This window comes from Herpailurus yagouaroundi, unplaced genomic scaffold (assembly GCF_014898765.1).
Source record: "Herpailurus yagouaroundi ecotype Mexico unplaced genomic scaffold, PumYag 438, whole genome shotgun sequence".
NCBI classification, from domain to species: Eukaryota; Metazoa; Chordata; class Mammalia; order Carnivora; family Felidae; genus Herpailurus; species Herpailurus yagouaroundi.
This window is the reverse complement of record NW_024412655.1, coordinates 130,729-158,442: the sequence shown is the minus strand read 5'-3', so window position 1 is coordinate 158,442 and position 27,714 is coordinate 130,729. Positions and strand designations below refer to the sequence as shown.

General features: G+C 56.9%; 1 protein-coding gene across 1 annotated transcript in view; it reads right to left on the bottom strand.

Annotated features, from left to right (window-relative positions):
- MOB2 (MOB kinase activator 2) overlaps nucleotides 1–24,401 on the bottom strand; it is a gene marked incomplete at its 3' end in the record, with an annotated part of 32,972 nt that extends 8,571 nt beyond the window's left edge. The window contains exons 1-6 of the mRNA XM_040464274.1: nucleotides 24,373–24,401; nucleotides 22,876–22,996; nucleotides 22,523–22,730; nucleotides 21,278–21,360; nucleotides 21,079–21,211; nucleotides 20,624–20,813 (exon numbers count right to left, since the gene is read on the bottom strand). Of these exons, the coding sequence (XP_040320208.1) occupies nucleotides 20,624–20,813; nucleotides 21,079–21,211; nucleotides 21,278–21,360; nucleotides 22,523–22,730; nucleotides 22,876–22,996; nucleotides 24,373–24,401 (764 nt within the window). The remainder of the gene's footprint in view (nucleotides 1–20,623; nucleotides 20,814–21,078; nucleotides 21,212–21,277; nucleotides 21,361–22,522; nucleotides 22,731–22,875; nucleotides 22,997–24,372) is intronic.
- Nucleotides 24,402–27,714: the final 3,313 nt, after the last annotated feature.

The window sequence follows — 27,714 nt, the reverse complement described above, 5'->3', positions numbered from 1 at the left end:
AGCCATCTTGGCCCCCAGGGCCACCAGGTGGGACCCAGGGAAGAGCGTCCCTGGCCTGGGCCCCAGTCCTTTTGTGCAGATGGTCCAGCGGCCCACCGTTACAGAGCACTGACGGACACAAATGAGGGTCCCCCCTGCACAACCCTGGGCTCCGTCCCAAGCACACGGTGCAGGTTCCAGGCAGGGGCAGAGGGAAATCTGCTCAAACTACCGCTTTGCACCAAAAGGTTTTTTTTTGTTTTGAAAATAGTTCTTTTCCAAAACAATATGCTGTCATACAAAACAGAATAGGTTTATTATAGCTATTTTTATAGGACTAAATACATTTTTTTGAAATGTCTTTGTTTTTATTCAAATCCAATGAGCATCAGTAGCTAAGCCCCATGAACCAAAAGTTCTTGGTGCTGAGGGGGCCCCTCCTTGGTGGGGGAGTCCTTAGCCTCAGAACCAGCCTCCCACCAGCTGCCCCAGAGGCCGGAGCCAGGGTCATGGTGTGTGCGAACTGGGTACACAAATAAGACAGGACGTCCTCACGAGAGACACGTGACCAACACAGTGGCCCAGGGTGGGTTTGTCAGAAGTCACTGAATCTGTCACACCGGAGCCCACGCTGGGCAAACACGCCTCAGGGCAGAGGACCCCGGGGAGGGCCATGTGCAGACACGGCCCTTCCCCCTTCCGGGCAGCAACCACCCAATGTGGAGGGGGCAGGGGGGCCTCCCGCCATCTAGCAGTCAGCTCAGAGCGACGCTGCAATCCTCCTGCACCTGTAGGAAATCCCCAATTTTGGAATTGGGCTCCTGGGGGAAAGTTTGAGAAACTGAAGGGAAATGCTTAAAAGCACGAATGAGTCGCTTGACTCTTAATTGAACTGAATTCTTTAACGGCAAACACTGTGACCCACGGAAGACAGACTGCTCGTCATGAAGTCTTATTGACCAGAAAAGGCCACCGTGGCCATCAACTCTCAAGGAGGGATCATCCCCGTCCCCGGAGCGGCCACGGGCCTGAGGGCCGGAACCCCAGGGGACGCAAGCCCATCCACCTCCTGCTCTGTGGGGGTGAGGGGCCGGAGTGGGCACGTGCCCGCCCTGGCAAACCAGCAGGCACTCCCGTCAGGATGGCCATGAGCCCACTGCACCAAGGACCACCCTCCTCCACCTGGCCCCCTGCAAACTCTGGGGGGCTGTGGTCGCCGTGCTGGCTGGGCCGCAGAGGTGGGGGGGCAGGCGGGCAGGACCTGGACTCGGGGCCCAGCATACGCACGCCCAGGCCGCACCCGCTCACACCCTCAAGGGCTGTGGTGCCTGCGGAAGGAGCGGCAGACCGGCTCACTGCGCCGTGGGCCTCGGCGGGGGCGTGGCCTCGTGGTGGCGGAGCTGAACACTGCCGTCCCGACAGCTCGGGGCACTCAGCTCCCTGTGCATCCCTCCCCCTGCCAGCCCTGCGAGGAGCAGGGGGGAAAGGTCTCTGCAGCTCCCTGACCTTGTCCTTTTCTTCTTGTTTTGAAAAGTCGCTGGTGGTATATTTAAGAGAAACAGGAAGGAAATATGTTCCCCGAATGCCGGGGAGATGTTTTCCCTCAGCTTCTCAGCAAATCTTCTCCTTAAAAGGCGACGTGTGTTCAGCCTCCTGGTGCACCACTGGGAGTGGCCAATGCCACGCAGGGCCACAGCGTCCTGGGGACAGGGCGGGACAGACCCCCCCCCCCCCCGACCGGAGCTCCGAGCCCTGCCTGAGCAGGCCAAGGCTGGAGCACAGGCGTGAAGGTCTCTGTCTCTCTCCCACACACACACTTGCAGTGAGCACTGCAGGGGTCCCTGCCCAGGGGACTGTGGGGTGGGGCTGTTCACTGGGGACAAGTGTGGACATGCGCTTCACAGGGCCCTGTGGTCCCCTGGCCTGGGAGAGCGAGGCTCCCACCCTTCCCCAGAATGTGTCGAGGGAGACCGGGTCCTGGAGGGTTCAGGGAGCCCGGGAGCTCTGCTGCTGCCCTCAGATGCCCCAGCAGGTCGTGGGAAGGGCCGTTTCACTCCCTGCCCCCTGCCCTTCTCCTGACCCTAGTCTCTGCTACTGAGTCACATGCCACCCTGTCCGAAAGCCTTGCGTCACCTGGAAGATCTCCTGTGCCCAGAGTGCCAGGCACGAGGGCCCAGTCCACGGGAGGCACTTCAACCCGTGCAGCTCTGCTCCGGCCACCCCCACCCCCACCACCGAACATCCACCTGCTGGGCACATTCTCCACCCTGCGTCTAGGTCCCATCTGACCCCAACCCCTCACCTGTGCTCTACGCGCACACCTGCCTGCGCCTCACGCTGACTCACCCGGCTACGACCACAGATGCCGGGCCTCGATCCCCGGGTCTAGAGGGTCCTATGATCACACATGTAGGGATGGGGCAAGAGCCAGTTGTCTGAGCACCTCCCTGCCCTGCCATTTAGGAGCCATGTCACCAAGTGACTCGAGGACCACGCATCAGAAGCAGACATGGGAGGAGCAGCAGGAACCGGTGTGGTGCAGGAAGTCGTTGGGGTCACACACAGGCCCGCTCGCGGACACTGCCTTAGGAAGGGTGTGGTGCCCTCATGCTGGCGAGTCCATTTCTAGGGGAGCCTGGGAGCCCCTGTGGGCTGAATCGCGGAGGGCCAGGCAGGCAGCCCCGGGAGGATGTGGGCTGTGACCCGCGTGGTCAGAAGGCCTCGGCCTCCTCGCCCTTCTCACCTGCTGCTGTCTGAACCTGTTCTCCTGCAACAAACAGGCAGATGCAGAGCAGGCCCGCCAAGCTCCACCTCTCCAAGCCGGTTCCCCCTGGTTTCACTGTCCTTGCCACCCAGGGCTGGCCTGGGACCCCTGGACCGAGTCCTCTTCCCCTCAGTCCCACGAGCAGACAGCAGACAATGGGCTCTGACCCAAAGGGCACAGCACGAAGGCACAAGCGTGTCTGGGGCTCGTCTGGGGACCCGCAGGGCCTCCGTGCCGGCAGGGCCTGTGCAGGAGGGGCCCACAAGCCCAGCCACGACAGGTCCCTCCCGCCTCAAGTTGTGTCCCGTCCACTGCCAAGACACTTGGCCCCTCTGGCCAACAAGTGGCCCTGACCCAGCCCCACTCCTCTGCCGCCAACAGCAGCAGGCGCAAGATTTCAGAAAACACCTCGTGGCCTTCGAGGTAGAACAGGCTGCTACATGCGACACCGTGTTGGTACCTGTCCTCTGTCCCTATGGCCACATCGGTGGAGAAAACGAGACCCTGTGCTCCCCACCCCACGGGCACTGGGCTCTGGAGCCGGCTCTGTCTGGCCAAGGCCCAGGGGTCTGCCCAGGGACCACACGGCTGGGTTCCTCCTGTCTGGCTCTCCCCCCTACTGCTCGCTGGGACACCCACAGCTACAGTGAAAGTCTGAGGCCCTGGCACGGAGCTGCACTGAAGGGACCAGAAGGCGGACACAGGCTTCGGCTCGCCACAGGGCCTGCCGGGACCTCGGGAAGAGTATGGCCACAGGCACAGGCACAGGCAGAGAGCCCCCGACGGAACCCTGCACGTTGCTCCGGGTCCAGCGGCTGCGCTCCGAGGCTGGTCATCCATTTGGGAGGGGCCCAGGCCCTATGGAGCACGTCTTCCCGGTGTCTCCTCACCCCAGTGGGTGCCTGCCCGCCAGCCTCACCGTGCACCCTCCACTACTGCTGGCACCTGTGGAGTGTCCTGGGATGACCTGTCCCACCTCTGCAGGAGTCCCCATACTCCACACATGCCCCTCTGCCCACATGCTTGGCCTGACACACTTCCTTTCCAATGTCACACCACTGGTGCCACCAGGAAGGCTCCCGAGGTTGTTCTGTGTAGCCTGGCAATGACATGTAACCCATCCATGTGGTGATGCCTGCCCAACAGGCTGGGAGGCATCTGTCAGCCACAGGAGAGGAGTCTGCCCTAGGGACACAGACACACCGTGAGGAAGCCCCAGCTGCCCAAGAACACCTAGGGCTGGATTTGAGGGGACACTGGGTGTCCCATGCCAATGCGACCAGCAGTCAGCTCAACAACGCACAGGGCTGGCCCCCACGGGCAGATGCGGTAATGCCCTGGCTGCCCGGCCACACCCGAAAGGAGCAACAAGCAGCTGTGAGGTTTGAACACGGGAGGCCTCCTCAAGCCCTCAGCCATGCTGGGGCAAGGGGCTGGTGGCCCCCGGGCACAGAGCAGCGCCTGGCGAGGGGAGAGAGCCAGGGGAAGAAGGGCAGGACAGAGGGAGACGCCTTCTTTCCTCAGAGTCCTGCTCAGCCTACTGGGCCCCAGTCTGGCCCCCGAAGTGCTCACTGGACGCTGGTACCCGGAGACGGCTAAGGATGTGGCTGGGAGGAGGCAGGGCAGGTGTAGGAAGGGACCCCGTGGGAAGTCAAGGGAAGCATGGAGACCCCGGAGGAGGGGACACGATGACCGAGGCAGCCTCCCGGGATGCAGGCCAAAGGTCTGGGGGTGGGGGAGCAGGATCACGAGGAACCTGCGGGTGTGTGAACGGTGGACCTGCGGCATGTAGAGGCCCCCAGGAAGTGCTGCACGGACACAGACGGTGCTGACAGCGGTCTGGGAAAGCAGGGGCGCATGGAGAGAGCAGCACAAGTGGGTGCTGACCGCCCTGGGCCCAGCCCGCCGCCCCCCACGGCAGCCTCGTGCAGGAGGGAGGCACACGGGCTCAGAGGCTCAGCTCCCGGGCGCAGGCTTGACAGACGCCGCCACCTGGGGTGGCATGCTGAGGGAAGCAAGGGCAGCCTCCGGGCCGAGGGCACAGGAACGCACCGACCTCCTTCCTGGGACGGCGGTAAGGGCACAGGCTCGGCAGGGACGTCACTGACAGCCCTGTCACCCCACACGGCCAGGGCACACACGGGCTGGCGACCAGGGCCAGACACACAGGGGACCTTCCTCCCACAAGCCCCTCAACCACGGGACAGTGAAAGTACTGGGGCTCAGCAGCACTGCCTACCCTCAAGACTGTGACGTGGCGGGCCTGGCGTGGGGCCCGAAAACCACCGTGAGGTGTGGAGACGCCCCTCCTGAATCGCATCCTTGCTGGTCTTCACTGGCCCTGGGGCCCCTGTAACCCCCTTCCTGTCACCGAGCCTTGGAAACCAAAAGCTGGGAAGACCCAGCTTGGGATGGGACCCCCGAGTCCCCACAGGCCACGGCCAGCCTGAGGCTGCCGAGAGGGACCCGCAGGGCGTCTCCCTCCTCGGTTTAACTGCCCGGCGGTCCGCACCCCCGAACAGAGCAAGCTTTCACGAGCCTTTGTATCCCCTACAGAACAAGAGACCCACTGAGAGGGGAAAAGCCACGGCAGACTGAGAAAAGCACGCAGACACCCCGGACCCAGCGTCCACGTGCGCCAGGTGCCCGAGTGCTGTCTGAGCCATGGTGTGGCCACTGCTCAGAGTTCAACGTTAACTCTTGCTACTCTGTGAAGTGAGTGCTCTTCCTCTAATCTGGCTGAGTCGTCACCTCTACTGTGAGGTCCTCCCAGGCCCACCTCCCCCCGCCGTGAGAATGGCTCGGCCTCCAGTCTGCCACAAGTGCACGCAGAGACTCAGCAGAGTCGGTCTTGCCTCTTGTCTTCTGTGGAGCCCACCTCAGCATTCGGCCCTCACCATGGCACGCACGTGGGCACCTGCGTGGTCCCTGCACAAGGCCAGGGACGGGCGCTGCTCCGGATCTGAGCCAAACTTCTGGAGGAGAGCACCCACAACCTGGCCACGTTTCCAAATCTCACACCTTAATGTGACAGAAGGACAGCTTTGGGCAGCTAACGGGCTGGATCTCTGGTTTCTACTTGTAACTCGCCGGGGTCCTCCCTGTGCGGCACACTCGTGACCCGCTGTGGAAGAGGGGGGTTGAAAGCAGAGGTGCCCACGGAAGGTCGGATCGGTCACTCCGCGATGACCACCAGCAGTCACACCCTCACCCAAGAGGCCTGCTTTGTTTAGTTACAGCTAAAGACAGAACAGAAAAGCAAGAGGCACTCGCTTTGAGTTTTAAAAGTTATGACCCACTGAAGTCTCAGGCAAAGGTAAGATGATTCCACTGAAGAAAACTGGATTTGAGTCTCGACTGTGACACGTTCTGGGCACGGACTCTGGCTGTGCTCCTAACCCCTGAGAGCACAGAACAGCCCATCTCTGGGGGTCAGGAAGGCCACTGCTGCTCACTGGCCCTCCTGGCCGCTCCGGCCCGCTCCCGGCCCCAGGCTCTCTCACACGGCAGGCCGCACCTGCTCTACCCAACGCCCGAAACAGACCTACTCTGACGCAGACACGCACTGCACTGGCTTTCTCTAAACCCTTCTGCAGGTCAGAAAAATAAATTTAAACAGCTCGCAAAAATGGCTTTTCTGGCAACCCCCCCCCCCCCCCACACACACACAGCGGAGAGCCGTGGCCCACGTCAGGTCTCTGGACAAGGCCACTCATGGACAGGATCCGGTCATCCTGCCTACGGCCAACAGGCAGGACACCCTACCGGGGGTGAAGCACCTGTCCGGCAGGCTCGGGAGGGGGCAAGGCAGGACTTCCATGGTCACAAATGTGGTTAACCACCAAGAGGGAGGTGGGTCACTGGTGGGCCCCCTGTCCTCATCCAGATCCTCCGGGGCCACTCTGTCAAGTGAGCGAGCTGCCTCCCACAAGCAGCAGGAAGTGCAGGCATTTAGGGAAGACTGGACTCCAAACAAAGTTCCCGACCAGATCCAGCTGGCCGCCCCATGCCCTGCCAGCGGCTGCCTGCCACCGGCACTTCAGCAGACGATTACCACCACTGCTCCGCAGGCTGAACCCTGGGATATGGACTGGGGACGGTCAGACCACCCCCACTGGCCCGTCCCGTTCACCTGAGCACTTTGCCGACTGCCTGAAGCACCATTTTGCAGCTGAGTCCAGTTTTGGGGGGCTGGCTGAGCAGAGCTCGGTCTGTGGGGAGACTGCTGTGGTCTCCAAGCATGATGGGGCAGTGCAGACACGGGGAGGGAAAGCAGGAGCCGCGGCACTGGCACGGGACAGCCGCGCCCTCCTGTCCCGTGCTCTCTCCTCCCTCCCTCCCTCCCCCCCCCCCCCCTCCCTCCCTCCCTCCCTCCCTCCCTCCCGGAGACCAGCCAATGAGGACACGCAGGGAAAGAAAGGAGGACTCTGGCCTGGTAGAAAGGAACAGCTGCTCCTTTTACAGGCGAAGGCTGGCCAAGTCTGGTTAAGTGAGGGAGTGTCTCGATGGCCTTTTCAAAGTGGCGCCTTGCGGGCGCTGTGTGGGGCAAGGCCACTGCTGCGGGGAGGGGCACAGCCCTTGGGAGGACCCATCAGCGAGGCCCCAGGGTGGCACCACATGGCCCTTCAGACAGAGAGCAGGCAGAAGGTCTGCCCCATGTGCTCCTGGGGCCAACACACAGCCCCTGCCTGACTCCAGCCCAGCTGAGACAAGAAACCGGTGGAGGCATGGCTTGGGGCAGGGGTGGGGGTGGGGAGACAGGCTGACCGCACACCTGCAGAGCATGGGCACAAGCCTGTGGCGCACCGACACTCATACAGCCTTGGAAAGATAAAGCTGGCTGGCTTCCAGGGCATCCGGGGCAATCACCGAGCTCGCACTGGGCAGAGGCTGCTCCTGGAGGGCAGACCTGGATAGAAACATCCAGAATACCTTCCTAGGAGGGTGAAAGAAGCTGTGTGCCCAAGAACTTCTCTGTAGCTGTTGTATACACAGGAGGCCACAAAGTACTGACAAATCAAACATCTGCTCAACCCTGGTTTCAGTTCCAACCACAGTGACAGTGACAGCCTTTCCCCGTGCCCGCTGACAAGCCCCAGCCAGCATGGAGCACAGCCACAGGTCTGCCAGGCCCCTGCACCCATATGCCCAGGCTCAGCTCTGCCCTCCGCCCACCATGGCCACATCCCACAAAGGGCCCTGCCGACCTTCTCATCTGTCCAAGTTCAACCCAGTGGCAACTCCAAAACCACCAAGAGGACAGCTCAGTGACAGCGAAAGGCAACCTCTGCCCGGGCACAGCTGAGGACACTGCCAGCAGAGCTCCAGTCACCTGTGAGGCAGGGCGAAAAAAGCCTCTCCTGCCCTGGCAGGATGGCGTCCCCACTGCCACCCTGGGAGTTAGCATGACCTCAGGCACCACACTCATTTGCTGTCTGTCCAGGGTAGGGATGCCGACAGGATGGCCACGCAGCCCCGGGCAGGTGAGGTGTGGAGCCCCCGCGAAGGGATGACACCACCTGCTCGGTCGGGGCCCCAGCAGGCTGGGCAGCTGAAACCAGCTCATCTTTCTCTATTCCCTGCCCTGTGTTAGAACTGGTCATTTCTCCAAGAAGCCTTGGTCCCTTCCAAAGGAGAAAACAAAAACCCAAGATCTGGCTCTTGGGTGGCCCTTTCCTATCCTAGGTCCTCTCTGCTGACAGAGCAAAGTGTGTGTGCTCACCTACACACATCTGCGTGCGTATTATGCTACACACGTGTTCATCCCGATGCCTACAACTCTCGTCTGTCACCTGTGCATTACTCCAGCCTCCTCCCTGGCTTGTCTATAAGCTCCCCCTGCAACAGTGAGACAACTCTGAGCAGCCACAGGTTATGAATCACTCTGTCAAAACCACAGCAGAAGGAGCTCCGTGCTGTGAAGGCAGCAAAGGGAACAGCCCGGCACCCCTGCTGAAGGTGCAGGAAAGCTCCGGGGCGCGGGGGAGGCTCAGCTGGTTGAGCATCTGGCTCTTGGTTTCGGCTCAGGTCATGATCTCACGGTTCGTGGGAGTCCCACATCAGCTCTACGCTGGCAGCATGGAGACTGCTTGGGATTCTCTCTCCCTGTCTCTGCCCCTGCCTGACTCGCATGGTCTCTCTCTCAAAATAAATAAATAGATAAATAAAAGCAAATGGGAAAAGCTTCATGGTTGAGTCCAATGAAAACAAGAAAATAAGAGAGAATAAGAAGCCCCCCGATGACAACCAGAACACCCCAGAAACACACACGCACAAAACAGCTGAAAACTGTAACCCAACAAATTAGACAATCTCAGAAACAAAGTGACTCAAAAAAAGGGAAGATGAGAGAGGCAAAAGAACTCAGAATAAGAACCAGAAATCAGAGCTTCTGACATGCAGTGTAAACCAGAAGGAGCACAAAGCCAACAAGGCTGGAAGTGCAGGGTGGAAAGTTTTTTAAACAAAAGACGAGTGAAGACACTCTCACTTCCATGGCAGCAGGGCTGGCCAGGTGCTGGGCTGGCCTCCTCGACGGCCACCAGCCACAAACTGGGTGAAATACACGAAGCAACTGTTCGGATGCTGGACAACATGCCATGCTGGCAGCCGGCAGCTCAGGACGGTGCCCCTGAGAGCAGAGGACCCACGGGTGAGCAGACATCAGTTACCTGCTGGAGGCTGGGGTGCGGAAAGGCTAAGCCCACGCAGGCCCCGCAGTCTTGGACGGAGGCAAGGCTTGAAGGTGGGGCTGTTGGGCTGCTGGAATGTGCAGGGTAGGGTACCAGAGGGGCTGGGCTGCCCAGAGAAGGGACTCCAGACAGAAGGACAGAGCCAGGTAAGCCTTCGGCCAAGCACTCGGCTGAGGGCATGCGGGGCCTGGCAAAGAGCAGCTGTGGGGAGCCGCAAGCCAAAGGGGTGTTCTGGAAGGCTGCAAGGGCAGAAAACAGGCATCCTGCTCCCAAGGAGAGACGGAGGATGCTCCAGGGAGGCTCCATGGGGCCTCCACCCAAAGCCATGCCAGGAGCAAGGTTAGAGTAGCCTCAGAAGGAGGTTTCTCTAGACCTGCCCTAATAAAGCTTCACCAAGCCTCAAAAGGCTCCTGTTGAACCAACAGCACATGAACCGCATACTGGAATACGCACAGCATTCTTTAAGGAAGAACAACAAAACCCAGCTCTAATAACACTAGCCACCACAATGTCCAACACACACACACACACACACATACACGCAGAGACAGGTGAGGAAGTAAAAAATGTAACCCATAACCAGGAAAAATAAGAGTCAACAGAAACAGACCCAGACACAACAAAGGTGCATCATACGTTCAATGATTCGAGGATTCACAGGAAAGGATGGACATAATGAGCACAAATATTAGGACTCTAATATTATAAATTGAAAAAAAGAAGAAACAGAAATTTCTAGAACTGAAAAATAGAACATCTAGAATGAAATTTTATTGGGGGGGGGGGGAGTGCCTGGGTGGCCCAGTTAAGCATCCTCTTGATTTCGGCTCAAGTTGTGACCTCAGGGTCAGTTGTGAGACCAAGCCCTGCGTTGGGCTCTGCGCTGGCAGAATGGAGCTGCCTGGGATTCTCTCTCTCTCCTGCTCTCTCCACTCCTCCCCTACTCATGTTTATGCTCCCTCTCTCTCAAAAATAAAATAAAATAAAAAATCTTAAAAAAACTTTTTTATGGGATAGACTTAACAACAAATTAAACAGTGAAAAAGAAAAGATTACAATAAAAATATAACTTATTAAAGTTTGTAGAATACAGGTAAAAAGCCAGGCTCAGGGAAAACTTGTAAGTTTTAATAAGTTATAATATGTAAAGAGGTACATATTAAACCCAAAGCAAGTAGAAAGAAGGACATAACAATAATAGAAGTCTATGAAACAGAAAACAAGGAAAAAAAAACCCACAAAGGTAACTTTCAGAAGCTTAAGAAAATGGATCAATTCCTCAGCCAGACTGGTCCAAAAAGGGGAGAGAGCGTGAGGGAGGGCGTGAGGGCGCAAACTGCCAATGTCAGAGGTGAAATAGGTGTTGTTAAAGATCCCAGACACTGCGAGGACCAGGGACCGCAGTGAACAATTGTGTGCCAACAGAAATGAAACAGGCAAGTTCTTTACAAACACAAGTTACCCAAACTGACAGAAGAACAAATATAAGATTCGACTTTATGATTAAAAATTTGATTAAAAAATTCAAAAAACCTTTCTACAAGGAAATGCCAAAAGCAGATGGCTACGAGTGAATTCAACTAAATCCACAGAAGAAATAACACCATTCTTACACACGCTTTCTCAGAAAATAGCTGAGGAAACACCTCCCAGCTAATTCAGCGAGGCCAAAATGCAAACATCACAAGAAAAATTACAGAGCAATATCCTCCTTGAACACAGATGCAAAACTCCCTAAGAAAATATTAGCAAAATGAACCCAGCGATATGTAAAAGGAGTAACAGAGCATAACCAAGAGAGGTTCATCATCTAAGCTTAGCCGACATCTGAAAATCAATGTAATTCACCACATTAACAGATTAAAGGGGGAAAAAGTGATCATCTCAATTACATGATCATTCTCGTGTACAGGTAGAAACAGTACACGGCAAAATGTTCACATAAACCCTCAGCAAACCAGGACTAGAAGGGGATGTTTTCAACTGGAAAAGGGTGCCTACAGAAATATCTAAATATGAAGATCAAATATCCAGCTGAAAAAGTCTAAACATCTTGCGGGTAAGATTGAGACCCAGGCAGCGATGTTCACTCAGTACTGCTACTCAGCACTGCGTGGATGGTCTCAGCTGGTGCAATGAGGCCAAACAAGAAATGAAAGGTATAAATATTAGAATGGAAAAGAACATCTTGCTTGGGAAATAAGACGGTTGTATATACACAAAGTTCTAGGAACCTGCAAAAAAAGTCTGCTACAGCTGAAAAATAAATTTAGCAACATCACATGATACAAGGTCAATATATAAAAATTCACTTTAGGGGCGCCTGGGTGGCACAGTCGGTTAAGCGTCCGACTTCAGCCAGGTCACCATCTCGCGGTCCGTGAGGTCACCCGCGTCAGGCTCTGGGCTGATGGCTCAGAGCCTGGAGCCTGTTTCCGATTCTGTGTCTCCCTCTCTCTCTGCCCCTCCCCCATTCATGCTCTGTCTCTCTCTGTCCCAAAAATAAATAAACGTTGAAAAAAAAAAATTCACTTTATTCCGATATACTAAGACCACACAAATGGAAAATGCAACTTAGAAAACTGTTATTTACAACAGAATCTGTAAAGTTTAGAAACAGATTTAACTAAAGTGTACAGAGCCTCTTGCTACCAAGCACAAAGCGTTGCTGAAAAAAATTAAACACATAAACAAACGAGAACATCTATCCTCAACCTGGATTAGAAGCCTCGATGCTGTTAGGATGTCAATTTTCCCACCTGAACACAGATTCAGCACAAGCCTATTACCATCCCAGCAGAATGTGTTTGTAGAAATTGACAGGGTGATTCTGAAACGTATATGGAAATGTAAAATGGCTTACAATAATGAAATCATTCTTGCAAGAAAAGGAATCAAGTTGGGGGACTCACTAATTTCAAGACTTACTTTAAAGCTATAGTATTCAAGAAACTGTGTTACTAACAACACAAACAGATATTAAAAAAAAGAATAAACGTGGTCAATTGGACTTTAACAAAGATGTCAAGGCAATTCTACGGAAAAGGAAAGTCTTTTCAATAAACACTGCTGCAAAAAGTAAACACCTATTAAAAAACAAAAACAAAAATCCTCAACCCCTACCTCACACCACGAACAACAGGCAACTCAGCACGAGCTGAAGACTGAAGTACGAAAGCAGAGTGACGGCGCTTCTTTTTTTTTTTTTTAATTTTTTTTTTTCAACATTTATTTATTTTTGGGACAGAGAGAGACAGAGCATGAACGGGGGAGGGGCAGAGAGAGAGGGAGACACAGAATCGGAAACAGGCTCCAGGCTCTGAGCCATCAGCCCAGAGCCTGACGCGGGGCTCGAACTCACGGACCGCAAGATCGTGACCTGGCTGAAGTCGGACGCTTAACCGACTGCGCCACCCAGGCGCCCCGTCCGCACTTCTAACAGAGAGCTCAGGAGGAGTTCTGTACCACACTCAGAGCAGGCAAAAATGACTCAGGACACATGAAGCATTAATGATAAAAGAAAAAGTTGATCACATTTCATCAAAATCTAATTACCCCCCCGCCTCCCACCGCCAAACACACTCCTTCCACTCAAAATACCGTTAAGAACAGGCAAGCCACAGATTGGGAGAAAACATTCGCAAACGTGTATCTGGCAAAACACTGCTATCCGGACCACACACAGCAGTGCTACAACTCAATAACAAGACAACCCAGGGCTTAAAAAGGGCAAAAGACCAGCACACTTAACAAAGGAAGCTGTCCGAGTAGCAAACACAAAAGAAAGTGCTCAGCATCACTGGTCAGTAGGGAAAGGCACGTTAGATCCATTCCCAACGAGATCCCACCAGGCTGGCTAAAATTAAACACACGAACACCACCAAGGGTCGATATGAAGGCAGAGCGACCACAACTCTGATTCCCTGCTGGTGAGAACAGGACACAGCACAGCTCCTCGAGAAAACAGTCGGCAGTTCATCATAAAGTGAAATGTGTCATCTATGCTATGAACCGGTAAGTCCGTGCCTAAGTATTTATCCAAGAGAAACAAAACACACATCTATCTACATAAAGGCACACAGAATGTTCACAGCGGCATTGCTCGCAATAGCCAAACACCGGGAACAACCCCAAAGTCCATCAACAGGAGAACAGGTTGATTATGGTAAATGCACATAATGAATACCACTCAGCAACCAAACACATCCACATGCTAAACCTCACAGGCATCACACTGGGGAAAAAATGCCAGGAAGAAAACATAGGTACCCTACAGTTCCATTTATATGAAGTTCTAGAAACGGTGAAGTTAATCTTTGATGCAAATAAATCAGGATAGCGGTCGCGTCTTGGGAGGGGACATAGCAGGGAAATGGTGAGAAGTGGCTGGGAAGTACAGGACGGAACCTTCTGGGTTTGAGGGTGTAAGCTACAGGGGTATTCACATCTGTCAAGACTCACTTAACTGTACGCTTAAGACCTGTGCATGATACTGTCTATAATTTAGACAGCAATTTTTTAAAAAAACTAAAAATTGTTACAAAGGAAGACAGAAAAACATTTTAGTGAAAGCAGTGGGTAAACTTAAAAGAACAAAGACCTGGATCCACATAGCGAAGAGGCACATGTCAAACCAGAGCCCCCCGCACCAAGGTGTCATGGCCCCATCACCAGACTTACAACGTGGAAAGGCTCCTTCCACAGAAAGACCAGCTTACATGCAGGGGAAACTGTGTTTGCTTCAGACTGCAACAACATCGCTTTACATCAGAAGGCCACTGTTACAGACGGAATGTTGGTGTCGCCCCCAAATCCCTACACTGAGGCCCTACCTGCTGATGGGATGATGTCTGGACATGCGGCCTCTGGGAGGTGATCAGGGGTAGATGAGATGGTGAGGGTGGGCTCCACGATGGGATTAGTGCCCTTAGAAGGAGAGAGAGACATCTCCCCCCAGCCTCCCAACACCCAAATCACCCGGGACCTTGATGTCAGACTCCAGAAGCGTGAGACTAAAGGTCTGCTGTCTGAGCCGCCCGCCTGTGGTGTTCTGTTCTGGCTGCCGGAGTGAAGACAGCTACGGTGTGCTCAAAGATGCACAAGGTGAGAAAACGTGAGCCAGAGACTTTATATCCATCCATCCAGTCTTTCAAGTGTGAGTTCTCAACTAGGGGCAATACTGCCCTGCGGAGCATCTGGCAATATCCGAAGATGTGGGTAGGGGACAGGGCTGCGGCTCCACACCCCACAGCCAACAGGGCCGCCCCTCTGCCCCCCGAGAATCACCCAGCCACACACGTCAACAGTGTGGAGGTGGACGAACCTGGGTGAAGGCTCCAGACAAGCTGCAAACGAGCTCACGCCCCACGGCACCCACGAGGCCTCTCTGCACTTATGTCACTGCTTCTCAAGCGGCTCCCAGACCGGCATCAGCAGCATCACCTGGGAGCCTGCCCGAAATGCCAGTTCTCAGGCCCACACAGCCCAACCAGCCTGGACGCTCTGCTGTGAAGCCAGCACGTGGATGTGAACATGCTCTCCGGGAGACCGGGACGCAAGCGGAGTGCTAACAAGGACGTCCGTGGGGTGGCCCTGTGAGCACCAAGGGTATTCTATCTTGAGAACCAACACTGAGCCAACAACTGAACAGCAGACATCACTCCAAATCACGGGGTATAGGAGGAAGCGGAGTGGGCAGAAGCTTCTAGCTAATATGACGTTTCTCACTTCTCACGTGAGGGGACCAAAGGGCAACAGCCAAAAGATGATAGGATAGGACTGGAGGCTTTATAAAGTAACTGCTAGAAAAACATCAGTGTTTCTTTTTTACTGTGACAAAATACACATTAAAAAGTACCATCTCCACCGACTCTTAAGCGTGCAGCTCAGGGGCACTAAGCACGTTCATACAGTTGTGTGGCCGTCCCCACCCCCCCATCTCCAGAACTTTCCATCTTCCCAAACGGAAGCTCTGTCCCTGTGAAACACGGATCCCCGGCCTCTCCCCCAGCCCCGGCGCCTACCGTCCACTCTCTGTCTCCGGGAATCTGGAGACTCCAGGGACCTCGTGTGAGTGGATCACACGTGAGCATCACGTTCCCCAGGTCCATCCACGTGGTGGCAGGTGGCAGAACATCCGTCTTCATCAGGGCCGAGCGACAGTCCAGGGAGCGGACGGACTACGTCCGCCCACTCGTCCGTCGGTGGACACGGGGTCACTTCCGTGTTTCAGCTGTTGTGAACGTGGGTGTGCAAATACCCACTCGAGTCCCTGCTCTCGGTTCTTTGGGTAAATACCTGGAAGAGGAACTAGGGGTCACACGCTCGTTCTAGCTGCAGTATTTGGAGGAACCGCCACGCTGTCCTCCGCGGCAGCTGCACCGGCTCATGCCGACAGGGCCCGAGGGTCCGTCCCCCGCTTCCTCGGCACACGTGTGGTCCCTGTTTTCTGTGTTCCTCTTGTTGGTGTGGTTGGCATGGGACGGGCACAAGGGTGTGGTATGGCGGAGAAAGGGCCTCGTGGTGGGGGGACACAGGTGGAGGTGAGGCCCTGAACCTGGACCTGAAGTAGCCGTAAGAACTCGTGTGCTCCACACTCACACCTTTTCTGCCTCTGTCCACTGAAAAGGCCAAGAAAACGTAACTGGCTCAGAAGCGGAAAGCACACCTGATGTCCAGACCGTGGCCTCTGCACGTGCGTGCCCCTGCAGTGGCCAGGGGGGCTCCTGCACACGGACTCCAGGGCTGCACCTTTATGTCATGGCAAAGGGCTGCAGCTGAGGTTGGTAGGGTCACTGTCACTGTGACTGTGGACGAGCCTGAAAAGATTCCCTGGCCGAGGATGGGGCAGTTTAAGCGTACAGGACGACAACCCAATGGTCTGAAACGCAAAAGTGTTTAAACCTTTATCTAACGATACTTTTTACAAAAACGCCTGGTTGTTTACCTTCGGAAACGGCAAAAACACAAATCTGCATGTTGAAAGATAGTCAATAAAAGGAAGGATGGAGTATTTATCCTGCTTCTCAAGCTGCCCAGTTAGTTGAAGAGGAGAAGATTTTCTTTACAGAAGTATTCCATCTAACCGACCAGGAAGGATGCAGAGATACAGCCTTTGTGCAACGCCTAACAAAGCAGCGATTCTGGGCGGCTGGTGGTCACGAGGGCCACACACCAGTCACAACAGCCAGAGTGCAAGCCTCCTACTGGAAGCCCACCACCACTGACAGCGAGTCTTGCCCCCACATAAGAAGAACACGACCCAACTAGTGTCTCAGGAGAGCCGACAGCTTACGGGACACACAGAGGAACACGCTAGGCTGGACCACAAGGACGGCTGGGTGACACCACAGGAGAAGCTGCCTGGTTTCATCAGTGTGACCGCAGGGGGAAGAAGAAGGAGCAGCGCCTGTGGACTGAGGACTCGCTGAATAAAGTCTGTGGCCTGGTGAACAGCACTGTGCCAACGTCACCCCCTTACACCCCAGTGGTGTGCAATGTCACCACTCGGGGCTGGCTGAAGTGGACACTGGATTCTCTGTGATGTTTTTGCAATTTTTGGTGAGTTTTTATTTCGAGATATAAAGTTAAAAAAGAGAAAGTTATAAAACCTGTCAACCAACCACGATGCATGGACTTTCTTTGAATCCAAACACTAAAAAAACAGTTGTAAGAAACTGGAGCAAACACGAACACAGATCGGATGTTTGACGTTACTACGGATTGCTGCTCTGACATGGTAACGAAATGTCCTCCGTGCAAGGAAAAGCGGCCCTACCCTTCGTGCGCACACGAAGACATTTACGGACCAAACGTCACGACATCCAGAATTTGTTTCAGAACAGCTTGGGCAATGGGGTGAAGAAAACAGAACGGCAAGATTAGGGTCACACTGGATGTAAGTTCAGAAACGGAGCTTCGGACTCACGTGCCTGCTGAAACCTCACCCTTAACAACACACTCCCATAAAATCCGGCCATGAATCTGGCCCTCAGCCAAGAGACGGGCCTCCCCGTGAACACCTGGTGGCAGCTCCCCTCCTTCAGTGCACTGAGGCTCCCTCGGAACGGCCAGCATGGCCCAGGCGTGGTCATGCCTGGTCAAGCCCCGGGCAGCAGGGCGTTATAACACGACACACACTGACGTTATGCATGGCCCACGTGCGTGTAAACCGGCACTCTGAGAAGTCAGGTCCACGGCGACGTCCCCGGAAAAACCAACGGCAGCAGCCCACTTCGTCAGGTGGGGAGCAGGGCGGACCGGGGGCACACAGGCGTGTGGCAGGGGTGAGGGCGTTCACCGGGCTCTTCGGGCATGGTCCACACTCAGCCAGGGGCACCATCAGCTTTCACAACAAATGGAAGTGAGAACCGTGCGGGGCGCATGCGTACTTGGAAAGCAAAGTCTGAGTTAGCGCAGCTAGTGGTGACTGGTGTGCCTCCTCCGGAACCGCCAGGCAAGGAGGGAGCCGGCGCTCTGCTGCCGAGACCACGGCCCATTTCCTCACACCCAGGCCCACCTCCGCTCGGCCTGGGTGGGGATGTGCACTCCTCCCAAGCTGCCCCTCTAACCTGCATGGGTGGCAGCTCAAGTCTTGCTCTTCTCGTGTGCAGCCAGGAGCTTCTGGAAACCCACCGTTCCCGACTTGCTCAGGGGCTCTGTGGGTGGTCCTGTGCCGGGGGGCAGGGTGGGACCCCGGCTGCCCTGCCTGGCCCAGTGGTCACGGGGTGGCTGGCCGGGATGTGGCTGCAAACTCAGCAGGACCAGTCAGGAGCAGCTGGCATGCACCCCTAAACACACTGCACCGGGCTTGCCACGGAAGGAGCAGACGAAAACGTAAGGCCAAGGGCTTGCCTTTCTCTGCCATCAAACGGCCCGTCGCTTTCATACGCTGAAGAAAGCAAGTCTGGGGAGATAAAAGTGATTTCAAACCTCACTCAGTTTTGCTATGTGTGCGCAGACTGAACTTCACAGGCACGTAAGGAGGGAGACGGCGTTACAGAGCAACCATGGGCGGCCAGTCTGAGCACGACCTCTAACCCGGAACGTCCTCAAAACAAAACTTCCAGTTGGGGCGTCCGCTCTGGTCAAGGTGGGGTAACGGGGACCGGATTTTACCTGCTGCTTCAAACAACAGGACACTGGATAAAATATGTGACAGCGTTCGAGATCCTGGACACCAGAAAACACGGCACAGTGACCCCGGGATGGGAGCAGACAAGGTAAGTCTGCATGCAGGGAGGGGCCCAGCAGACCCTGGGTTGGGGAGTCCCCGCCGGGGGGCTGGGGGCAGGGGACCCACAAGGACAGCGCTGCACAGATCTGCCGAGGGCCCCACCGGCCGGGATGGGTGGTGCGAGGGCACTAACTACCGAGGGTGGGGCGAGCCACCTGGGAAGGTTACAGGGACCATCCTTGGGGCTCATGCAGGGAAAAGGGGCACCCTGGCCAGAGTGGAGAAACGACTCATGGCATCAGATGCGATACTCGAGGACTTCAGCATCAGCGGGAGGAGAACCAGCTCCACGTGAGACCCTGCCAGAATCCCAGCAAACAAAGAACATACACAAGAACTAAAAAGGTTCAATCATTTCCCAACAGAGTCCAAGAAACGCAGCTCAAGAATAGCTAGAAACATACAAAGACATCCAGCACCAAAAAAGGCAGAGCACATGTCGTCTTGTGTCTAGTTGGAAGCCTTCAAGGAAGCAGGAAAATGCAAGTCATTGTTAAGAGTCAAATAACTGATGGAAAAGGACCCCGAAACGGCCAGGTGACAGAATGAGAAAACGTTAGAAGGTTGTCACAACGGAGTCCCGCCTGCTGCAGAAACTGGAGGAAACACTGAGCACGTCACGGAGACAGGGAAGGTTTCTTTTAAGATCCCAATTGAATTTCTGGACACAGAAAGGATAACACGGGCGATGACAAGTACTCTGGGTAGGATTAACGGCCAACCGAACACGGCCAGAGCAAAGAAGCAAAGATGCATGAACTTGAAGCTGCGACCACGGAGGCTATCCGAAATGAAACATGGGAAACAGACGATGACCCGAGCAGCGGGCCTCCTGCGAGCCCACGGCCCCCCCTCCCCCCCAGGCAGCTGCTTGAGGACCCCTCTTAAAACACGTGTCTGACTAAGGGCTTGCATCCAGAATGCTTAATCGCCCCCTATGACTCAACACGAACACAGACTCCGTAGAAAACGGGCAAAAGGTCTGAAGAGTCGGCACTGAGAAGACCTGGAGGTCATGAGGTCATGAGGTCATGAGGAAGCGCGGACCGCAACCGCGAGACCCCGCCTCCCTCCCTCACAAGGGCTCTCTGACCGACACTGCCGGCACCCAGTGCCGATGACGGGCACGCTCTGGGGCTGTCACGCGCGGCTGGCACAAAGACAAGTGGCGTGGTGGCTGCAGAACACGGTCTGACGGTTTCTGAAGATGTTGAACGCACGTGTGTCGTACGACCCAGGCGACCCACCGAAGGGAACGCGCGTGTCTGTACAAAGACCTGCACGCGCGTCCAGAGCAGCTTCGTCCGTGTCGGCCGACATGTGAAAACAGCCCCCGTGGCCGCCAGCAGGAAAGCGGACCACTAGGCTGGGGCCGGTCGGCACCACGGGGCCCCGCCCGACTGCAGACAGAAGACACCGGACGCACGCAGCGTGCGGGGGCCTCACACTCTGCTGTCAGGCTCCCTCCCGTAAACGGCCGGACAATTTCACTAACCCGTGACGACAGAGGCGTGCCAGCGGTCACCTGGAAGGGAGTGGGAAAGAAGTCACGTGGTACCTTTTGGAGGTGACGGGTGGGCTCACTTCCCTGACTGGGGAGAGGGCTCCGAGGCTCGCGCACGCGCACGCTAACACCCGCAGGGCTGAGCCCTCTCGACAGGCGCGGCGTGTGTCGAGAACGGCTCCCGTCACGCGTCCTTGCTCCACCCGTCCCGAGGTCGCCTTAAGTTCCCCCTTCCAGCACGGCCCCTCTGGCATCCTCCCAGCCCCTACCCACACCCGTCCACCAGCGTGTCCTCGAGGCTCTATCTACGGTCGGCGGGTCCACCCTGGCCGAAGCCCCCCGTCCCTCTCACTGCGGGACCGTGGTGGTTGACAAGTCTCCCTCCTCCCGCCTGTGCCCGCCCTCAGTCCGTTCCCCTGTCCCGGGATGCTGCCTGCGTGCTCACTCACCGGCACGTCCCGAAGCACCGTGTCGCCCCAGGAAAGGGCTGCTGCGGCAGGAGGGCGTCCGCGGGCCACGGCGCCTGCCCAGGGCCGGGTTTCTCAGGAGAAAAATGCACTGTCCATCTAAAGTAAGCGGACTCCAGCTGAAGGCAGCAGCAGGCCCAGGGCCGGGCAGTGTAAGTGCCCGCGTCTCCTGCTGTGGGTCAAGCACCGTGACGCGGACCCAGCCCCCGACCCCTGCATCCAGGCGGCACACAGCTGCTCGCGCCTCCTCCAGGTGCTCTGCCAGGAGCCTGCCTCCTCCTCTCCCACCTCCTGCATGTTGCTTCTGACCCCAGTGCCTTACAGGACTGGAGCGACAGGGCCCTGGCAGCCCAAGTGCCCACCACACTGAGCCAACGTCATCCCAGTGTCTCCCGCCACAGCAGTCGGACCCCAGCCAGGCACCTGCGCACGCTTACCGCTCTCTCCTCCGTGGGAGGCCCAGGGCCGGGCCCAGGGCCGGGTCAGAACAGTGACTCTGTCTACAAGCATGGCAGACGCCAGGAGGGAGTGAGGGTGCTGGGCGGGTGCCACTCCCCCAGCAACACACAGCTGTGGACGGAGCACCCATCGGGCCGGGCTGCACAGGACTGCGTTGTGACTCTACCCCACCCCCACCCCCGAGAACCGCCAGCTCAGGGGGCCAGGCTGTGTGCCACTTCCTCGGCGGTACACTCTGTACTTGGAGCGCACCTGGCACACTGAGGGCACAAAAAGAGTGTTGACAGGTGCGTAGGCCAGCCAGGAGTTAAACGAGGAAGAGAGGACGGAAAAATGTCTTTCTGGTGCGGTCGTTCTGGAGAAGCCCCGCACGCCCTCAGGGCTCTGCCGTCTGGCCGCGGAAAACCCCAATCCCCGCCCCCCTGGCACACAGACACGTGCACACACGTTCTGCCTGCCACCAAGCTGAGGCCCCGCAGGCCACCACGGACCCCGGTCCTCCAATGGACTGCCACAGGGAGAAGGCCTGACATCCAGCCCTGGGCGAGTCCAGGGGTAAGCAGCGGCCACCGGGGGCTCCGTGGATCCCTTCAACTGCGGAGTGACCTGGACAGGAAAGCATGTGCGCTCCTTGCCAATGTGGGGAAGATGGCTTCCCCCTTCACCCCCAACTGACCCACTGGCTCCTGGGGGCATCTGACTTTGAAAAGTGAACCCCGGCAATCCTGGCACTCTCTCCAGAAGCCAACACCTATCACGGGCAGCGGACACATGGCCAGGCCGAGGGTGCCCTGAGTGCCGAGCAGAGCGTGACGGCATGGTGGCCTTGGGCTTGCTGGGGTCCCCCCGACTCCCCCACACCCGCTATGCGGCCTCAGGCAGAGTGTTGCTCCGGAGAACGGGGTCGCCTCTGCAGGGAGCCCGCGCAAGGAGCGTGCGTGGCTTACAGGTGGCGTGTGTGCGTTGTGAAAGAGAGAGGCGCTCTGCCCACACTCACAGGCTCTGCACATCCCTGCCCTTCACTCGACACTCTGGGTGGGACAGGGAGCGAGCTCACCCAGGCCTGAGCACACGCGAGCGTCCGACCCCGACAGGCTGTGAGGGAGGGTCCAGACGAGTGAGGCCCGAGGGATGAGGAAAAGAAGGGTCTGTGCAGGGAACAGCACACGCAGACCCCTGGGAAGGAGAGCTCCAGCCACCAGGAGAGCCGTGCAGGGTGGCTAAAGAGACAGGGCAGCGGGGCTGAGATCTGGACTGTGCCTGAGGTGTGTGGGAACCCCTGAAGGATCTGAGTGGGAGAGTGGTGATCAGAAGGCCTAACTTGTGTGGAGAAGGCGGGAGGGCCAGTCTGGGCTGCAGTGGCACGACTGGGCCGGGGTCGCGGCGCCAGGACGAGAGAGGCAGAGGCTAACAGGGCTGCACGCGGCTGCCACAGAGTCGCCCAGATGTCCTGGATGAGCACCTGTGCTGGCACCGCCACCGCAGGTGACATCTGCTCATCACTGTGCAGAGGCATCAAACCCTCGCCTCGGCCCAATGACCGTGACAGGAGCCCCGTCCCAAAGCTCCCCCGGACGCCGGCCAGCTGGGCCAGGTCCCCAAGCATGAGGGTGCTTGCAGCCAGCAGGGCCTGGACATGGCCCAAAGGCGGGCGAGCCTCACACCACAGTGCAGGACCTGTCTCCAGACCACAGGTGCCCCGTGTACCTCCTCATACACAGATGATCGCACGGCTGGCTCGAACTCCCAGCCAGGCTGTGGGGCACGGAACACACCAGAGCCACCTCCCCACCGTCCCGCCGCTCTCTGCACCCAGGGGGAGGAGGCAGCGTCTGACGGGCCTGGCCGGTGAGGACCTGGCCAGCATGTAGGAGCCGTTCCTCATAAGCCTCGTGCCTGGAGGGAGCATTTTCTGGAAGAACCCAGAATAGCTGCTGCCGACTTCAGCTCCACAAGAAGGAAGCACCTGCTTACCAGACCTTTTGGACAGGAGGTTCTCCCTCCTTCCTGGTTATCTAAGAACCTTGTAGGAAAGGAGGCGTCTCCCAGGCAGAGACAGGGACTGGGTATTTCAGAAAACGTTTCTGCCTTGGACCTTGGTTCTATGCCCCCCAAGAGCCTCTGAGCAGGCAGATCCCAACGTCAAGGGCTGGAGGCATATAGACCAGGGCACAGAAAGGGGCTTGTGAGAAGGTAAACAGTGGGGGCTCATCCCCAGCGTCTCCTGGAGCACCAACTGGCCTACGCCTGCCGGAAGGAGGGAGCAGAGTTCTGAGAAGAATTGGCCCCTGAGAGCAGCCCCTCTCACGTCCTCTCTGACATCCGCTTCTGGTGCTCCAGACCTGTGACCCTGCCTGCCTTATTGGTAAAGAAGGCATGACACGATGGTCTGTTCAGGGCACACTGGCACCCTCTTTCAGAAGAAAACACAGAACCTTTATAGCACTGAAGAGAAGCTGGAGAGCCCCAAACACCCACAGAGGCCTGACAGGCAGGAGACAGAATCAGTATTTTTTAATCTATGACAGCTGGCGCGATGCCGGCTCCCAGAAGGAGCATCTCCACGCCAAAGCCTTACGGGCAGTGCCCCATGGGCATGACCTCAACACGTCCTCCTAGCCCAGCGAGGTGACCAGATACTTCCATATCCATTTTACACCCAGGAAAACCAGCAATAAAGAAGATCCACACAAACCCTTTCGTTACATCACACACAGCGGATTCCGCGTGCCACGTGCAAACTTCCAATCGAGAGGGCAAAGAAAGCTTTCCAGCAGCTGATCCACCCTCATCTATTGCTTTTCTCTACATAAGACAAGCGTCTGGACTGGCCAGGCTGCACACGGACTCCTCCAGGAGCCACACGCTGCACAGCAGAGAGTGCGTATCTATCTGCATATTTTGTGCATGGGTGTGTGTGTTTGCGACTATGTGTATGTGTGTGTGTATGATTATATGTGAGGTGTGTATGTGTATTTGTGTGTTTATGTGGATGTGAGTTGTGTGTGTGTGAGCTGTATGTATGCACGTATGAGTTGTGTGTGTACGCGTATATGAGTCCATGTGTATGCACGCACATGACCTCCAGGCAACTGTGCTCCTTTCTTCCTAAGGCTCTCCCCCCACCCACCCCAGCCCGTGACCCCCGACGCTGCTGGGCCGTGCTGGCCCCTGACCACGCTGAGTACAGGAGCTCAGGCCCGCCTGGGGGCTGCTGTGCTCCTGCTCTCCCTCAATTCTCTCTCCCAACTGTTCACGTGCCGTTCCCTCACCAGTTCCCCAGAGATGCCCCCCCATCCATGGTCGACCCCCCCCGTTCCCTCACTCTCTGCTAGCGCACAGCGCCCGGCACACGGCTTGTTATGTCCCCCGTTGCCACGCCAGGGGTTAGCATCAGGCGTGCAGGGCATCGCCAGACCTGTTAACGGCCGTGTCCCTCACTCAGAACGCGTTGAGGGCCTGCGCACTTGCTGACTTCTCACACGAACTGTTTCATCGACTGTGCCCTCACCTCGGCACCTTCCCGGGGAGCTCTCAACGCAACTTTCAGAGTTCAATGACATGCTACTGGCGCTAGGACGTGCTCCTGACAGCCTTCCAGCTGAGGTGAAGGGTCACTACCGCGCTAACTTCATCCAACCTTCGTCTGCTTTCCTGGCACTTCTGTCAAACTGGCACAAGAAGCAATCAGATTTTCAGGACGCTGGATGAGCTCCAATGTCCAGGCAAAGACAAGGGACCTGGTGAACAGGCTCCCGGCTGGAAGGCAGCACCGCCACGCAACAGCTAAAGTGTTTCCACCAGTGATTATCCAGGTCCCAAGAGGGTGCAAGGAACACTTTCGGACCACAGATCCATAAAGCCCAAAGGCACGGCCAGCGAGAGCCGGACATTCCGAGTTTCCAGGGATGTGGGCGCACAGCTGGTGTCAGAACTCCTCTCTCCTTGCTTCCCAGCTTTGCGGCTCGCACACCTGCTGGCCCCAGGAAAGCACACAGAGACAGGTGCTCACGCCCAACCTGGCACCCTGCCCGCCTGACCCTGGCCCCCCAGGAGCTCCCATGATACACAGAAAGGGGCCTGCACCGGACTGGAAATTCTTCTAGGAAACAGCAGGAGCAAGACCTCAGTGCGGTACATAAACACGCCATCTGCCGAGGGCATGGCCCGTAGAACATGACGACGGATGAGCGGCACATCATCAAAAGGAAAGAGGGGTGTGTCTCAGAAAAGACAAGCCACAGACTGGAAGAGATATTTGCAAGTCACTTAGTGACACAGGGCTTCCATCCACAACAGATGAAGCCCTCTCAAAACTCAACAATAATAAGACAATAAAAAGTGGGCAAGAGCTTTGAAAAGACATGTCCCCAAAGGAGGACAGGAGGGCTACGAAGCTGTGAGCAGCCGCTCAGCATCAGTCGGCAGGGAAACCACAAGTCAGCACCCCACCCCCCCAGGCAGGTGGGGTCCATGGTGACAACAAGGGCTGAAGAGGACACGGAGAAACCGAGAGCTGCTGGCGGAAAAGGAAGGGGCTGGCGCTTCACGAGAAAGCCGTCCTCTGAGGTCACGCGTGCACCTCCCGTGCGACCTAGAGTGTACCGCGTCTGCAGGAGAGACCAAGACGGGGCCGGGACGGTGCACGGCAGCACCGCTCACAACCACCAACCCCCGGAAGCAACCCGAATGCCCAACCACGGCGGGAGGTTAAGCAAACGGTCTCACGCACGGAAGCCCGTGCATCTGTGCTCTCCCCATACGGGATGTCGTGATGAACTGTTTACTTAAGATGCAGAAACACAAAGATGACATGTGTTTGGGACATCTTGTCTGTACACCGGGCAGTGGCTACAGCATGTTCACCGGCCTTCTCCGTCTCTTTCTGCAAGACGACCACACAGGATGAGTGGCATCGCCCACGCTGTCAAAGATGAAAGGAAGGAAGGGAAGGTCCCACCCACCCAGCTACCCGGGACATATGGAGAGAAGCCACCAGCCCACAGCATCTGCTCCGTCCCCTATGGCTCCTCAGCCCCATCCCCCAGCGACCCCCACCCCCTTCCAGGCCACATCCAGGGGCCCAGCACCCCAAAAGAGCACGCATGGCCAGCTAGAGCCAATGCATCAGGCCTGTCCCCTGGAATGTAAAGAAACCTTCCATTGCAGTGAGGTTGCCACATTAGTGGAAACATCCTGGGAGGGACCTGAGGGATGCCACTTCTGTTATTTGGGACAGCCAATGCCGCAGCGGTCACCACCCACATGGGGTCAGAGAGAGAGAGAATGCTAGAGTCATCCCACAACTAAAACCAGGCTGGAGCCGAGCAGAGAGCACGCAGGGAACCCTCAGCAGCAGCAGGAGTCAGAGGACAGAGACGAGAGAGGAGGTGAGGTTTGGGCGGGGAGGTGGCAGCTGACTTCGGTGCAGGTTTTCTGTGGTGACAGCCACTGGAGTGGGGCTGACACAGTCCCCTATGGCCAGAGGTCCCCACTCCACTTTGTCTAGGGCACAGAGGAGAGAGGCACAATCCCGTCCAGTGCGCAGGTGCCCCTGCACACAAGCGGCCAGGACCTGTGACGTGACTCTGCATGCACCAGCCCAAGAGGCCCAAAGTTGGTGCACCCTGAACTGGGTGGAAAGAGCCTTCATATGCTTCCCTGAGACCTTGCGGGGCCAACAGCCTTGTAGTACACACAAGAGGGGAAGGACACAAAAGAACAAGTCACTAGAACCTCTGAGTTCTGGGGCTCGGCGCCCCCACCCCATTCCCCTTGCCTGTGCTACCAGGGGTGACACCTGCGTGCAAGCCCAGTGCTGGCAGACCCCTCAGAACACTGCAATTGCCCTCCAGGTGTCTGGACATCATTCTACAGAGGTCGACACCGAGGCAGACAGGGAGAGAAGCCCAGATATGATACTGGAAGTCTGCTCCAGAGCCTTTGTTCTTAAACACCCCACCCCCCAAGAGGGGACGGGCACCTCTAGAAAGGAAAGCAACTTGTTTCCATGCTGGTCCAGAGCTCAGCTGTCCTGAGCAGAAAGCAGGCCCCGGGCAGCCTGGTCACAAGCAGCCATGCAGCTGACTCAGGAGGCAAGTCGGCTCCAACTTCCCAGGGCGAGCATCTCTGCTTCTCTCTCCGCCCTGGCAGCAGAGGCAGGAACCAGAGAGAGAGAAAGAGAGCCCCAAGCCCACCACTGCACCAGCACGTCATGCCAAACACACCATACCGTTTCCTTTGCACCCTGGCCCAGGGAAAGCAGGAGCAGTGACAGCCCGGCCCCCTTCCGAGGCTCACCCTGGTACTAGCATCCGAGTGGGGGCCAAGTCTGCTATGACAAGGCAAGAATGTAGACACGGGGGTTGGAGGAGAGCTAGGGCTGGGCCCGGGTCCGTGACCAAGCGGGGCCCACCATGCATTCCTCACACACTTGCCCAGCACCTCTGTGAACCAGGGCGAGGCGGTCAGGGGAGAACCCCTAGGTGGCGGGCGAGGAAGGCCTGCAGGGATGAGGCAGGCGGTCAAGTGCCTTCCTGGAGCCTAGCACCAGAGAAGCCATGGGTCCCAGGGAGCAGGTCTGAGGTCAGGCCGAAAGAGCCGCCTCGATGGGA